General features: G+C 45.3%; 1 protein-coding gene across 2 annotated transcripts in view; it reads right to left on the bottom strand.

The window, feature by feature from the left end:
- Positions 1-16,576, bottom strand: part of Mylk (myosin light chain kinase) — a 178,098-nt gene that overhangs the window by 116,368 nt on the left and 45,154 nt on the right. For both annotated transcript variants that reach the window (XM_055624905.1, XM_055624906.1), the window contains exons 3-6: positions 15,004-15,211; positions 3,653-3,701; positions 2,760-2,916; positions 1,294-1,459 (exon numbers count right to left, since the gene is read on the bottom strand). In XM_055624905.1, the coding sequence (XP_055480880.1) occupies positions 1,294-1,459; positions 2,760-2,916; positions 3,653-3,701; positions 15,004-15,211 (580 nt within the window). The remainder of the gene's footprint in view (positions 1-1,293; positions 1,460-2,759; positions 2,917-3,652; positions 3,702-15,003; positions 15,212-16,576) is intronic.

Genomic DNA, 16,576 nt, shown 5'->3' with positions numbered 1-16,576 from the left:
GATAGATAGATAGATAGATAGATAGATAGATAGATAGATAGATAGATAGATGATAGAAACATAGACAAATGGATGGAGGGAGAGATAGACAGATATATGGTAGATAGATAGATAGATAGACAGACAGACAGATAGAGCAAGAAGGCATAGTTTCTAAGGAAAGGAAGGAGATATAAAAGGGGAAAATCATAGGCAGAACTGGAGAAGAAAGGAGGAGGAAAATGAGGTAATTTCACCTCATTCTTATGCCCAAGTCATTTCTACAACCAATGAAAACGGTGAGCACTGGATTTCTCCGGATTCCCCCCATGTACACGCTCCGGCTTCCCCAGGCTGGATTTGTGAAAGGCAAGAGAGTGTAAGCAGGCAATCAAAGAAGTTGCAAAGGAAGAACTGACAGGGGCTGAGGATGAACACAAGGAAGAGGGCTATTGTTGACATGTCCAGTCTGATGAGGAGGAGCCTGGGTAGAAAGAGTTAAGTTGAGGGAGCATTTTGTCAGGACTAAAAGAAACTCAGGACAAATGGCTGAGCTGTCTATTAGCATACCAAAACGCAAGCTGGCCTCCAGACTCACTCAGTACCTGTGGCTCCTCTCAGTTCTTCTCATCCCATCTCTACCCTAAACCTCTCCAGCTCATGGACTTCTCTTCTCTCAGCTTCTCATTCCTATAGAACCCTGCCATTTCAGCCACACACTTTATCATTATCTTTCTCCTTTGCTCCCTTTCTTCTCATCCTCCCTCTCTTTCTCCCCATCTCATGGCCTGGTTCAATCTGCTGGTCATGTTTAGTCTACTACTTTCTCTCTCTTCTCTGGACTCTTCCAAATGCCTCCGCCTCTACTCTCCCTCATATAGTCAATAAAAACATTCTCTTTAACTATACCTTGGACCAGTCATATCCTCACTTTATACACATCTTATTTGAGGGACAGGGTGGATAAGTTAGATTTCAGGCAGGAATGACAGAACAACAGGAATATCCAGTCTTCCAATAGCCAGAGACATGAAGAAGCTACCTGAGCTACAAGAAAGGACTGGAGACACAGCGGCAGGACCTAGTTAGGGACACAAATGAAGGAGACAGCTCATAGCACTTCCTCTGGGTCTGGTCTCTGCTGCTAGCCCATCCTTTGTTCTTCTAGTCAAAAACTTTGTGTTTGAAGATGCATGGTTATGCCATTGTGAAACATGAATATACAAAAGTGATGTAAGGAATAGCTTCTTCTGGGAGGCTCCTGGCACCAGGAGATGGTCCCTCTGCATCAGTCTCGCGCTCCCCCACCCATACCTGGGATGGAGAGCTCCGCCGACATGGAGGCTTTCCCTGACCCATTCACCACCATGCATGTGTACATGCCCATATCATCCTGAGTGACATCATGGATTTCCAGGATCTGCATACCATTCTTCTCTGACATACACACTCGAGGACTTGGCTGCAATGGGACATTTCCCTACAAGTGGCAATAGGAGAGCTTGGTTACAGAAGTCTGCTCTCTTTTTGACCCAGTAATCCCATCTCCCACCAGTCCTATGGAATGGATACCAAGGCTTGGGTCCACAGAACCCTGTTCTGTGGTCTCCAGACATTCACCATAGTGATGTCCAGTTTGTTTGTCTGTCAACCTGACACAAGCAAGAGTCATCTGAGAAGAGGGAACCATCAGACTGGCCTATAGATAAGCTTGTGGAGCATTTTCATGATTGATGATTGATGTGGAAGGCCCAGCCCACAGTAGGCCATGTTGTTCCTGGGCAAGCAGTCCTGGTGTATACGAAAAAGCAAACTAAGCAAGCTTGAAAGAGCAAGCCAGTAAGCAGCACTCCTCCATGGCATGTGCTTCAACTCCTGCCTCTAGGCTCCTGCTCTGGTTTCCTTCAATGTGATGTGGAAGGGTAAGACAACTAAACCCTTTCCTCTTCTTGCTTTTGGTCACAGGGTTTTTCACAGCGACAGAAAGAAGACTAAGATAATCACCAACAGAGCACTCAGCCTTGAAGCCTCTGCACAGGCTTGGAGCCAGTGCAGAAACCATCTCAAAAGACCTTGTTTCTTTGGAGGAATGGATATGGGAGGGCAACCCATATTGCTCGCTTCACTTTTTCTTTGCCGTCCTTTCTTCCGAGGGCGAGTTTAGAAGAATCAAGAAGTAGGTAAAAGGAGTCCTACCACTCATTTCACTCAAGAGTTTCTTCTCTGAAAAACCTGTTCTCTCCCTGTGGCCTTCACCCCACTGTCCCTGACATCCCTCAATCAATGCCTGGTTCCATCCCCACTTTCTCATTGCCTGCCACCCCCATCTCTTCTGCCTCTCTTCACTTCAACCAGCTATGAATGGCCTGTAAAGAACTTCCATATGGCGTGTCCTCTAAGGTGTTTCTTAATCAGAGATAAGGAGACTGGGTTCCAAGAGATTAAGTGACTTGCCTAGCGTCTCATGCTTCATGAGACATAGAGCTGCTGCCTGAAAACCAGCACCCCAATTCAAATTCCTTCTCTTGAGGCGCCTCGTCCGTCTTTGAACAAAAGCCTTAGGCTGTTTTGTGAGTGTGAGGATAAGAGCACTATGGTCTGCATACCAGCAGGGGTGTACTACACTGGATAGGAATGTCGCTCTCACACACACTGAAAGCCTTGGGGAAATGCCTGGGGTTGAAACCGAAGGAACTGCAAAGACAGATTTCCAGCAGTCCCAGGGTTTGAACTCCCTGGCTTCCTGGCCAGGACCAGAGTCTGGGTGGACAAAACCTCACCTTGAGCCAGGTGACCTGTGGTGGAGGCCGACCAGTGATCTTGCAGGAGAACCGCCCCATCTGCCCTTCTTTGACCACAGCTCTGCCCAGCTTGGTGGCAAACTTTGGTGGGCACTCTCCCCAGATGCTGGGACGAGTCTCCACTGAAAATCTGTCCCTAGAAAAAAGATCAACAGAGAATCCAGACTTAGACCGGGTAGTAATTCAATTCTTCCACTCCTGCCTAAGTCACTTAAATTGTGGTCAGGAACCATTTAAGGATTGTTTTCCCAACTCTATGCCTCAAATACTTTCTCTAGAAAAATCTGTCACTAGGACATATCACCTTTACCACATGAGCATGCAGCTGTGTGACATTTGCTTGCTTCCCTTAAACCTTAGTTCCACTGAGCTCTGGCCCAAGGCCTGGATATTGGACAATAAACCAAGAACATGCTTGCTGTACGCAATTTCCAGGGCTGAATCATGAAAACCTCCGGCAAGATTCTCCACTCTGTTTTTGTCTAATATTCTGGCTAGAAGTAGAGGCTCCAGGAGATGGAGCTACAAAACTGAGAGAGTTTGGGGTCCTTGAAGGAAATGTGGAAGGGTCTTACCCATTCAAGAACAAGTTGAGAAATAAGCTTGGGTTGAGTCATAGAGATATGGGGCTTGTCTGTGACAGCAGCTACAACTGTTAATGCTTCTCCTAAGTTTACTCATTAAAGGTGCTACCCACAGAGGCTGCCAGGTCAGAAGATGCTGGGGGAATGGTGCACAGTGTCCCACTAGGCCCCCATCCTTCAGTTCTTACAACCAAGCCACAAAGGACTTAGGTCCTATACCTATGCTTGTCAAGTCAGCAGGGAAAGCCAACCCAACCCTTATTCTGGCTTGAACGTTCCTGGACTTACCCTGAGGTTTTGGAAAGAACAGGCTGACCATGTTTCTTCATGAAATTTCCTGCAAATAACACACAGAGAAAAGGCTAAAGACTGGGGGCCAGGTTGCAATGTCCACATCGAGTCACGCAGATTCAACAGCAGGAGAATGTGGGGTAGTAACAGTGAATCCTGATGTGCACATGCTGACTCACTATGGGTATCAGGTTCGTGTTCCATAAACATGGAACAAGGATCCCTGGTAATGATTGGATGAATTTGGTCATTAACTATTTTTGTGTCTTTTTCATGTTTAAAATGTATTTATTGTTATTTTGTGTGTATGAGTGCTTGCTGTGTGCATATATGTGCTGCAGGTGAATGCCTGGTGCCTGTGAAAGCCAGAAAAGTGTGTTGAATCTCTGAGAATTGGAGTTACAGATGACTGTGGGTCACCATGTGGGTTCTGGGAACTGAACCTGGGTCCTCTGTCGAAACAGCAAATACTCTGAATGGTGAAGACGTCTCCCTAGCCCCGTTCACATCTTTGTTTCAATGGGTGGGAAAATGAAATACAGAGAAGTCACATGTGTAAAGTCATGGAACCTAAAACGGTTCAGGAATTCATCAGGTCTCCCAAGTTCTAGAATACTCAACCTCGTCGAGGAGTTGTGAGGTGAGGCATTAACTTTTGGACTTTCTGCTGTAAGAGTTATCCTGTAGAGATCCAGGACCATTCCAGAACATGACTCAGTTTAAGTGAGCGGAGGAAAGGCCCATGCACATCCCTTACCATGTCTGTTCATGCTGGACGGAGTCAATACTCAGTTCTTCCATGGAAGGCTGAACAACAAGCAGAAATGGAACAGGAATGGCTGCCATAGAGCCACACCTCCCCTGAATCAGCAGTTTTGCCCACAGGGCACTGCTAGTCCTTGGGTAGGTGCTACTATTCTGGGCACCACCAGTTCTAGCTAAGAAGTTAATATATCCAGTGTCTGGGTGAGCTGCTGACATACCAGGCAGGAGACAGTTAAAGGGCAAACCTAGAGAGACCAGGTAGGGTATCCTTCGGCAGCTGGGGAAGGAGTATATAGCTATTCAGTAACTTAATTATATAACAGTGGTTTGCTTTTGAGTTAGGAGGAGGAAGAAAGGACATTTTTGAGGTAGCCATCACCCTGGAAGCTGTTCTCTTTCTACCACAAGCTGCTAATGTGCACAAGAGCCTACATAAGGCTCACATGGAAGGCTCCATGGTCATTCTCACATGAGCAGGTGTCTGCTGTGGGGAACATACAGCATTTATTGGAAAATGATATAGAGACTTCCTATGCTCTCCCACCTATAACATTTACACGATAGCACCGGAATGAACCCAAGGGCAGAGGTTAAAGGCCAGAGGTTAAACGCCACAGTGAACATTTCCCCGGCTACGCCCACTTTGATATTGCAACAGAACATCAGCAAGATGGGATCACAACAAACGCCTGTATCACCTTCAACCGGTGATGTCATGGGTCAGTGATCACTGTGGATGCACTCTTCTTCAAAATGACCACAGAGGGAGCACGGTCTGTTATCCTATTCTCTAGTCCACATTAAAAGATGCTTTAAGCTGATCAAAGGAGAGATACGTTTTGAAAGGACCCAGCTGAGGTGTACAGCTAGGACGCTGGCCCCTCCATGCTATCGGAGGACGTATAAACAGAAATGCATTGTTAACGAAGCACACTGTAGTCACCCCCTTTCCTGAATAAAGGAGAGAAAAGGAGAAAGTGAAGTCCGGCACTAAAACAGGGTGTTAGAGCTTCCTGTACATGCTTCATACAACAGCAGCATGCACAAGCCCACCTACCGTTTGCTGCGCTTATCAATGCTACTGCATTACCCATCTGGTCTTGAGGAAATATTTTGATAAGAATCTTGTCTGTATAAATGGATAATCAAAATGTAGTCTATTCATGTCATTAAATATTAAATATTAAATATTAAATATTCAGCCACGGAAAAGAATCAAGTACTGATACTTCACAGTGTGAACGAACCTTGAAAAGCATGTGAAGAGAGCTCATCGCAAACGTCACACATTTTACGGCTTCACTTCTAAGAAAATGTTCTGCCAGGCAAATCCACAGAGAAGAGAAGGTAGGAGGCAGCTGCCAGGGCCCGGAGCAGGAGAGAACTTTGTGAGTGCGGGATTTCCATTTGTGGTAATGATAAGGAGAACGAGGGGGTGGTGGTAGCTGGATAAGCCGGAGCGTGCTGATGACCCGGGGGAACCCCAGTGTACACCGTGCAAGCTGGAGCACACTGATGACACAGGAGAAGCTCAGTGCACGGTGTGCAAGGCAGAGCGAGCGTGTAATGACGCCAGAGGCCCTCGGTGCACGATTTGATAAAATGGTTAAAAGTGTAAATTTCTTGTGTTTTTTTTTTCACGTGTTTTTTTTTATCCCGAGTACAAATAGTTTAAGAATTAAATATATATATATATATATATAAAGACCTAAACATCTGACTCCAAAGGCTGAAATTCCTTTTAAAAAAAAAAAGACCACCAAAACAATTAAAAATAAGGCATCTCCCCACAGAATAGCAACGAACGCTGCTCACAGGTGCTCCTCTGTCAAAGCTGGGCCGATTTGCAGTATGATTCATGGGCAATGCACAAAATGGTGGGTGGAAGTGGACCCCAGGAATGCTCGTGTCGATATGAGTTAATGCTGGCGAGCTTACCACAGAACAAAGAGAGTTAGGGCTAAGGCAACTAACAGGGTCTACCCGGGGGTGGGGGAGGAGTCAAGCTGCAAACAGTCAGATGAGGTGAAGTTGATTTTGCTGAAGTATGAAAATCTGGCAGAATATAAGGCAATGGTGGAAAAATAAGCGGAAAGGAGATTAAGGGAGAATGCCAGAAACAGAGGAGCCAATTAAGAGAATTGGCTGAGGACTGAACCAATTTGTGAGGGGGAGACCAAGACATTGAAGGTATTTTAACCACTCATCTTAGATTTGTTTTAAAGGAGAAGAGAAAGGCATGCTGGTAGGTTTGAGGAGTGAAACGTTCAACAGAGGAGGGGCTAAGAGGAAACCTGATGCTTTTCATCAAAGGATGTAAGGAGAATGAACAGAAACAGGACACACTGATCCAAAAGTGACTAATGTGGTCACGTTGGTAAGGAAGAGGAAAGCTCCCCAAAGTGTATGGCAAAGCCGTCCATCATGCAAACAGGACTCCCAGCACCAAAAGAGACATGATTAATAATCCTGTCAGGGCAATAAGAGCAAACCCTGGCCGTTCCAGGTGAACCAGAAATAGTCAACCTACTTGAGCCATCTTCAAAGTGTTTCTTACAGGAGGCTTAAAATAATGCTTCTCCGCTCTATTAGAAGAAATCCACTTTCATAACACGCATTTAGTCATGCCCAGGCCACCTCGAATGGAAGTTCACAGCTAATTGGCCATGTATATGGTTTCAGAAATTCATGTAAAGCCTTAATTAAAGCAAGGTGACACAGAAAGTAGACTGTAATCCTCTGTATCACAGTATGTAATTGTCCTGCTGGAACACGCTGGAGGATAATGAGGTGATCAGATGTTTGCAGAACTCGTAAAGTATGAGTTTAAAACTTAATGCACAAAGAAATCATACCATCAAGAAGTACAGAAAAAGGAGGAGGAAGGTGGATATGAGAATAAAATTGTCCTAGAATAAAAAAGCAGACATTATGTAAAAAAAAAAAAAAAAAAAAAAAAAGCATAAATAGCTTTCAGAGGTAACACAGTAAGGGGGGAAAAAAGACCTCTAGTGTGATGTCGAAACAATTCTGTTTTATGCTACAGAATTGAGTAGGAAAAGGTTATCGTAGAAACTTTATGTCTTAGATTCCCATCATGCCTTGCAGTACATCCTCATGAGGATGTTAAAGAAAGGAAAAATGACAAGCAATGGAGGAGACAGGTGCTACAGTTGTAATGCCAAAGTGACTTCACTATGCCACCTTTCAAATCACAAATTCATCATAGAACCCTCAACTTTATTTTTCTTTTTATGAATTTTTTTAATTAAAAAATTATTTAATTTATTCACTTTGTTTCCCAGCTGTAGCCCCAATCCTGCCCTCCCTTTTCTCCTCCCATGCCCCTCTCCCAGTCCACTGATAGGTGAGGTCCTCCTCCCCTTCCATCTGACCCTAGCCTATCAGGTCTCATCAGGACTGGCTGCATTGTCTTCCTCTCTGGCCTAGTAAGACTGCCTTCCCCCTCAGGAGGAGGTGATCAAAGAGCCAGCCACTGAGTTCATATCAGAGACAGCCCCTGCTCCCCTTACTAGGGTACCCACTTAGAGACTGAGCTGGCATGGGCAAGATCTGTGCAGGGGTTCTAGGTTATCTCCATGCATGGTCCTTGGTTGGAACCCTGGGCCCAGAATTTTTGGTTCTGTTGCTCTCCTTTTGGAGCTCCTGTCCCCTCCAGGTCATTCTATCTCTCCCTTCTTTCATAAGATTCCCCCAACTTTTAAAGACAGGTAAGAAGGCAAAAAACCCTAATGAGACATGCATATTTCACACACCTTCTTTTTCTAATATTTATTTATCTTTTTAATTTATTTAACTTTATTTTATGTGTATTAGTGTGAATGGGCATGACAGACAGTTGTGAGCTGCCTTGTGGGTGCTGGGAATTGAACCCGGCTCCTTCGGAAGAACAGACAGTGCTCTTAAACACTGAGCCATCTCTCCAGCTTCACACATCTTCTTAATTTAATACTACTTGGTTCCAGCTTTGTTGAGTTTCAGGTCTCCTCTGATCTACATGTGATGTATGTAAGTATATATAAGTATAATACTTATACATACATGTGTACATGGCTGTATTTTACTTAGTAGAAAATGTGCACAAAATAAACTCTGCAATAATTTTTAAGCTATAACGTGAAGACTTCTCTCTACATAATAACCATTTCTTAAATTATTTAGCTAGTTTTTACAACTTAAAATATTCTGGGTTCTATTGGAGATCACAGAAACATTGGCTTAAATGTTTATGGAGATTGTTCTAGCGAGACTGTAGGGAAAAGGGGGACGATCCTTGCCATGAAGCACATCTTGGTTCTTTCCTACTAAATGCCCACAAGCTTTCCTGACCACTGGGAAGAGAAAAGGGGCCATGTGAATAACATACCCTTTCTGCTAGGGGTGTGCTACTGTTCCCACTTGGAACCTGTGGCTTTCGTGCTGGAGAAATGGCTGATCAGACTTGATACTTAAAAGAGGAGGATGGGGTTGAGTGAAACTAGAGGACTGTGAATTGTTAAATGTGGATGTTTTGCAGCAATATGGCATCTGTGCTCTTTGAAGCAGTCTACCTTTCTCTTGTAGTCTGCTGCTGAGAGCTTGGGAGGGCACCCAACTAGTTCCCAAGGATGGTGAGGTCAAAAGAGCAGCAGGGTTTCTGGACTGAAGGTGAAGAGATGCAGCCTGGTCAGGGCTGTCAGTGAGATCGCTCGAGGCAACTTGAGAGAATTTGAAGGTCTAAGGGCCAGAGACATGAACAAGCGCCAAATCACACCCACAGGGCCTTGCTGACAGTGAGTCATGGAAGGATTCAAAGGGAGAAGGTGATAAAATCCGCTCTGTGTTTTTATAGGTATTTAATATAGTGATGTGGACACTGGAGCGAGGACAGGATAAGGAGGGAGACCACTGGGAATTCTTGCCACAGGTAAGTGACCATGATAGCAACCAGGATCCAGATGGTGGCACTGGAAATGGAAAGATATGTAGGAGATGGCACAGCAGGACCTGGAGACACATGATACAAGAACAGGGAGTGTGTGGGACTGACTGGGGTTAGTCAACTGGCCTGCTTTCTAAGATGATATGGGTGTCCCTTGTCATTTTCAACAGTCTTCATGGTCCCGTGGATGTCTTAACTATGAATATTAATGTGCCTCTGGCAAAGGATTCCTGTTGTGGTATAAACAGAGCTTTCCCCTCCACAACCATTCATTCTACGCTCTCTTCCCTATCGCAGTCCACTCATGCTGGAACATACACATAGTTCCGATACTGTGATGCTTATGAGTGGATACATGCATGCCTCTCTGGAGCCCAAAGGTCATCTATGGAGCTAGACACTTCCAGGATTCTATGTGAGGCTCCAGGAAATTGATATATTGAACAATTCTTCCTCAGGGGATCGGAATAAAATATACACATTTTAAAAGAAAAACTACTTCCTAGTCATTCATGGATGGGCAAAGAGTTCAAAGAGTAGCTGAATGGGGTTTTGTACTAGAAAGGGGACTAGCTAAATAGTTCTTGCAAGTGATTTCTTTAAACAAAAATGTTAAATTATTATTATTATTACTTGTGTATGGATGTTTTGCCTGCATGCCCGCGTGTGCAGTACTTTAGAAGAAGGTGTGAGATCCCCTGGACCTGGAGTTGCAGATAGTTGGAAACTTCCATGTGGATGCTGGGAATCAATCTCTGGTCCTCTGGAAGTACAGCCAGTGCTCTTAACCACCGAGCTGTCTCTCTAGCTCCAGCAAGCGATTTCTTAGTTATCACCCACAACTGTAGAGAAAGTGTAGAGACTTAGCAGAAAGAAAATAACTTATTTCTTCCAGTCGTCTTTTAGCTGCCAAGACTCCATCTTAGTTTACTTCTCTAGTGCTTCCTGCTGTGGCATTCCCAGTAACATGAAGGCCAGAGGCAAGCATGCTCCTGCAAACCTAAGTCATAAAGTGCTAACCGCATCAATTGACCAGAAAGCCATCGAAGATGATGTTTATCTAATCCGAGGCTCTTTTGGTGGGGTGTGGTATTAGCCATGGTACAGCTACCATGTGCAGGTGGCAGGTTGGGGCCATCCACTGGCAGAGACAGCACATGGGAAAGGCACTTTAAGACAAAACCTAGAGCAATTCATGACATCAATAAACAAGTCATTTTGGGGGTGGATCTTAAAGATGAGCTGTATTCTGGAGGGAAGGAAGATGAAATGAACCTGGAAGAGAATGGAGCTAAAGGAGATTTTGAAGTCACCCTTCAAGAAGAGAGTGAGAACAAGTAATTTATCAGTGGACTCTGCTGTAGTCAGTGAGGCTTCTGACAGGAGAGTTCGATACATAACTGTTCCACAAAAAACAACCACTAAGGCAGAAAGCAAAGTCCTCATTGCAACACATCCATGTCGTTAATTTTGATGACAGAGGGAAGGACACAAATTCAAGAGCATTTCAGGATTCTGCCTGGATTAAAAAAAAAAAATAGGGCACAAACCCCCTTAAAAAAGAAAACCACTGGGTACTCTGACAGATTAGAAAGTGTTTGTAAAGAGTATAATTGAGAAATATATAAATAGGCCTTTCAGAAGGGTGGGGAAGTTAGATGGAGGAGGAAATGACAAGGAACACGGCAGACATCTTAAAGGAGTAACAAAAGATTATTAGAACTCAGCCAAGACACACAGATGTTTCCACAGAATACAGAATGACATGAGCCCAATCCAGCCAGAGGATAAAAGTGGTCTGACAGTTCCTGGAACAGACATCCCAGGAGCAGTTACCATAAATTCAAAATCCCAAGAGTGCTGGCCCCTGGAGCTGGGCCAGCAGTCACCAGAGCCATTCCCTAAACTTGCATGACAAAGGACCACTCCCCCATCTACCTCACAATCTAGGTGGTCTTTAGAATGGCCTTCTGCTCCTCCCTCATGGTCAGGATCGTGAGCTGCATGACAGCAGTTTCATGGATGTGCAGAGAGCAGCAGCCTTGGTAGTACTAGGGGTTAAGGATGAGGGAAAGGGAAGGGTAGGGAGGAGATGCCCAGGAGACTTGGCTGAAAGAAGAAATTGGGGCAGGCCGTTCCAACCCAGCTTATGTTTCCAGAACTGCAGGTGATTTTTGTTTCTGAGATAGGATTTTGGTATGTAGCTCAGGTTAGCCTTGAATATAATCCTCCCACCTTCATCTCGCATATGCTAGGACTACAGGTGGGCACCACTGTGCCTGACTCGAGGCTGAATTGTCTTCATCTGAATTCCCCCAGGCATGGCCTGTAGAGCAGCAGCAAGGTGATAAGTGGAGCTGGCTGAAGTTCAGGTATTCAGGTCCTGCACCAGACCAGTCCAATCAACACGCTGTGTTAATAAGATTCCCCAGGAAGGCATGCATGCATATATCTGCACCAACCCATTCTGTAGCACTGGTGAGGACGACTGTGAGTCCATCTCTCTCCTGGAACTGCAATTTAGCCAAACTGGACTCCTAAGCATTTAACCAAACTGGACTCCTAAACATAAAACCAAACTGGACTCTCTAAGCAGAGAGTCAAGAGTGACTCTCTGGTTTCTCACATTCAAAAGGTCTTCTGAGATTCAGCTCAACAGCTCTCTTCATCATACACATAGGGAATACTCACCATGTTTATGTTGATTATACACTGAAATGAGAGCATTTTGGATTACTGAGTTAAATGAAATATTTTATTAAAATTAATCTCACCTGGCTTTATGAATGTGGCTTTAGCAAACCTAACATCACATGTAGAGATCATGTTAGGTCACTATTGGATGGTGATCCTGGTGAACCCTGCCCTAAGCCCCTCCCCCCACACCTCAGGCTAAGCTTCTTTGCTCTTCAACGACCTAGAGGTGCTTAGAGCATGGCCTCTGCCCCCACCCACCCACCCCACCCCACCCACCCCCCGCTTGAGGCTCTGTGTAACTGTGTGGTCCTGTCCCCAGGCACCGGTTCTTGTGCTCCCTGGATTTACTTGCCAAACTGGAAGGGAACTTTCTTTTACATAGACTTCCCTCCGTAAGTATTCTATGGATGTTAGGATGTTACTGCAGCTCAGGCACTTCCTGATGGCCAGGGGCTGTGCTGCTCCTTACATCACTCTGTGTGGTGCCCTCCACCTTAAAGGAAAAGAAATAAGGCACAGAAAGGTTGCTCACTCACACTTAGGAATCAGTAGAGCTAAAATTCAAGCAAGACCTTTGATTTTCTGCTCGCTGCACAGTACTGCCTCCTAAACGTGGCCACTAAAGGTTAAAAGCTTCCACCTGCTGGTCAAACTTTTGAGTCCAGGACCTCTGTTCTGTCTGGGAAAGAACAGTGGGAAGCACAGCACAGAGTTGCAGGGGAGGCCAGTGGGCTGCTGGAGTCACTTTGTGAATGTTGAGGCTTAGTCTGGCAGGGTTGACAAGTTCTCCATGGCAGGGGGTGACCAGTGCAACCTTCTAGGCCTATAGGGCTTGGTGTGGCCTCCAAGCATAGGAGCTCAAATAGCCTTTTGATGTGGAAGGGGGATGTACGAAGGCCCATTCACACAGAGAGGGCTGCAGCCTTGAGACCATTCTCCTCTTAGAGTTTAAAGCACAAGACAGCTTAAATGCCTGTGCCAATCTATCCCAATTAAGACCCACCCAAAGAGGAGGAATGTGAGCCTTGTCTTGCTCTACTGTGATTGTCCTGCCTCCTTGCCTCTCTTTTCCCGTCATGACCTGGAAATGTTCTCACTAGGTTGAGCCATCAGATCCACCTTCCTGAACAGTAGGAACCAAGAAGAAGGTTCAGAAATTATCTTAGTTTTGTGCAGACCAGGCTAGCTTTGAACTCAGAGATCTACCTGAGATGAAAGGTAGATGAAAGTTCTGAGATGAAAGGCATGTGCCGGTTTCCCTGCATTCCCAATATACCCCAGTGTTCCTTAATATGGTTCATAGAAAATAAGGGCTAACCCAGGCTGCAAAGCTTGGAATTCACATCTGTTTTCTGCAGAAGCCAAGGTTCAGAGGTTTCAAGTCACACACTATGTTGGCAAAAGTTGGGATCAGGACGTTGGACTGTGACTCATAACTCAGCACTTCTCCGCTCTCAGCTCCAAACAGGAAATCAGAAAAGGGAACAGGGTAATTTTTGTTCAAGGGTCTCAATATTCAAGGTTTAGGCTTTGTGATCAGATAATGTAGGGATCATATAGCACCAGAATGGCTTTTGACAAGTTTATCCTAAGACTCTGACAGGAAGCCACTTCCTGTCTCAAATGCCCCTACCACAGGAACGTGAAGGTCACTAAAATGACTGAGTCCCTTAGTTAAAGAATTTAAGGAAAGCATCCAAACTATGCACACTCTACTCAGGGGAACTTGTGTGCCCTGCAACTGTGTGGGGAAACAGAGAAAAGAGGTCAGGTCGCTGGCCCAAGCACACTTCATCCCTTCTAGAACCTTCCAAGGCTACCGTAACCATTTATCTGTATTGCTTACACAGTGTCTCCTGAGAAGGAGGTTAGGAGAACAGTCTTCTGGAAAAGAAAAAAAGAAAAGAAAAGAGAAGAGAAGAGAAGAGAAAAGAAAAGAAAAGAAAAGGAAAGAAAAGAAAAGGAAAGAAAAGAAAAGAAAAAAAAAGAAAAAAGAGCAAGTTTGGCTGCCTTGCTTGTCAGCTCCCAGAAAGGCCTGGGAGGGTCTGGAGAAGCATGTCTTACATCTGAGGGGCTGGCAGACCCCTTTGTCCTTCCAGACATCAGACCCTGAGTCTCTGCCAGTGGCCTGACATGGAATGTTCAACCCAGCAAAGCAGCTTCAGGCTGCCAGGAAGACAAACCAGTGACAAACCCCACTATTATTTATAGTCAAATGTTTCTCCCAGACACTTTTAAGTTAGCAGAAATTATTTTAATCACAGAAGTGGGGGGGGGGAGAACTGAGCAGTATTAATGAATAGACATATTTTTCTAAGATACATATATTTTTATAGTGAGCACTATTACTTCATGGTGATGCTAATGATGATAAATTCTTTCCACTCATTCCCCAAACATTTGGGACCCACCTGTGTAGAGAGTGTCCCAGATGCTGAAGAAGCAGTAACTGACAAGATGATGACCCTGTGTAATGGGTGGTGAGAGGGTGACAAGCCCTGGAGAAAAACTGTGAGGGAGTTTGTAGGAAGGACAGTTGAAAGCTAGGGGCTAACGGGGGCTCTTTAACTTGGGACCTTTTGAAGAACACGAGTGTGAGCGAGGTGAAGGACCAGGGCAAGAGCTCTTGTTTGGGCAAGTGACAGGGTGAAATCCTGAGGTCTTGTCAAACGAGAGGAAGGCTTGGCCACAGTGAGGGGACTGGTCAGGAGAGTGGGAGATGGGTTGGACATCCCTTTGTAAGGTCACCATGAAGGGTCTGTTCTTGGTCTTGGTGTGATGTGAGTCATGGCAAGGCTGGAACATGAGCCCTGTCAATCAAAAGCCCCAAACTGGGTGTGGTGTCTCTTCTAAGTCCCCTCCATCTCTGGGAGAGGGTGGAAGGGCAGCAGGAGACCCTGGACCTGGCAGCTCAGCTCCCGCCGCAATGCCCCATGGGACACACCTTCCACAGTCAGCTCCACGGTCACCTGGCGGGCACCACTGCTGTTGCTAGCCTCACAGGTGTACTTCCCGCTGTCCTCCTCGCTGACAGTGCGGATGACAAGGCTGAAAGTCCCTCGCACTCCACAGTCCAGCAGGAAGCGGCCCCCGTTGGTGATGGTTTTCCCATTTCTGTGCCATGTCACCTGGGGCTCTGGGTAGCCCCGGACCTACAAGAGGAAGAGACTGTAAGGGCTTCTGCTCCACACATGCTCACTGTGTGCTGTAGGGTTCAGAGTTCATGCTTTCTGTGCATCAGACACTGGGTTTCAAGGACACTACTAGAAAGGAAAAGAAAATATCTTAATAATCTGAGCACTGTGACACTCGTAATTGCAGCACTTGTGAGGTGGACACAGGAAATTGGGGCCTCAAGGCGATCCCCAGCTACATAGAAAGTTCAGCCTTGAGCTATGTACGACTCCCTCCCCACCAAAGACAAAAACAAACTAACACCAAAACCCTCAATATGACGTAGCATTGATTATATGATGGGATATTTTATAAGTCATAAAATAAGTCATATTTTAATTTGGCAGTGAATCATTAAGATAAATTCTCACCTGTTTCTCTCTGTGGCTATTGGGTAGGATGGCCCCCTACAAGTGCCTCCCATGGCCTTTTTTAGGATAGCTCAGTACCAGATCTCTGCCAGATCTAGCAATAGTTATGAGTGTCTCTGAGTGCTATCTGTTCAGTACTTTCCCAGGTACATGACTCAGCCAAGCCTCAGAGCACCTTATTCAGATAGTACAGCTCGTAAAAGAAAATTAGGAGATAAGCTCCAATCTAAGAATACCCCTTGAGGGGTTAGAAAGATGGCTCAGCAGTTAAAAGCATTTATTGCTCTTGTAGAGGATGTAAACTTGGTTCCCAGCCATGTCAGGAGGTCTCTCCCGTGTCGGGAAGCTCATAACCACCTGTAACTCCAGCTTGAGGGAATCCAAGGCCTTCTTCTTGACTCCTCAGGCACTTACACTCAAACATGCATCTACACACACACACATACAAAGAGAGAGAGAGAATTTTTAAAAATTCTGTTTGAGTTCCAGATAAGAAAATTCTCTAAGAGTCCTTGAACATCTGAAACTCAATGGCCCCTCAGGCTGGACCTATCTTAAGAAGTGCTTAACCCAGTTCACCCATTTCAATGAGGACCCAGAATTGGGCAACTTCTGCACTGGAAAACAAACAAAGACAGCTTGGAAGCCTCTTCCAAGACAGAAGGAAGTTGCTTTTGTTACAAAATACCACAGGGACAGCTTTTATCCATGCAACCAATCCAAGGCAAGGAAGGATAGCTTCAGGTGAACACGTGCATACTCTATAGCTCTCCCTCTTCCTTGTAAGGTTAGGTAGTGATGGTGTCTGTGTGAAGGGTACCATCCATTGGAACTCCTGGGCATCCACACATAGCTGCTTCCCTAAGCACTGTTTTAGGAGCAATAACTGTCTTTTTCTTTTTGTGATCCTCTCCAGCCTCATGGCTATCTGTATCTGTATCTGTATCTGTATCTGTATCTGTATCTGTATCT

The sequence above is a fragment of the Psammomys obesus genome, unplaced genomic scaffold (genome assembly GCF_907164565.1).
Source record: "Psammomys obesus unplaced genomic scaffold, mPsaObe1.curated_primary_1811, whole genome shotgun sequence".
Classification (NCBI taxonomy): Eukaryota; Metazoa; Chordata; class Mammalia; order Rodentia; family Muridae; genus Psammomys; species Psammomys obesus.
This window is presented reverse-complemented; position numbering and strand designations above follow the sequence as displayed.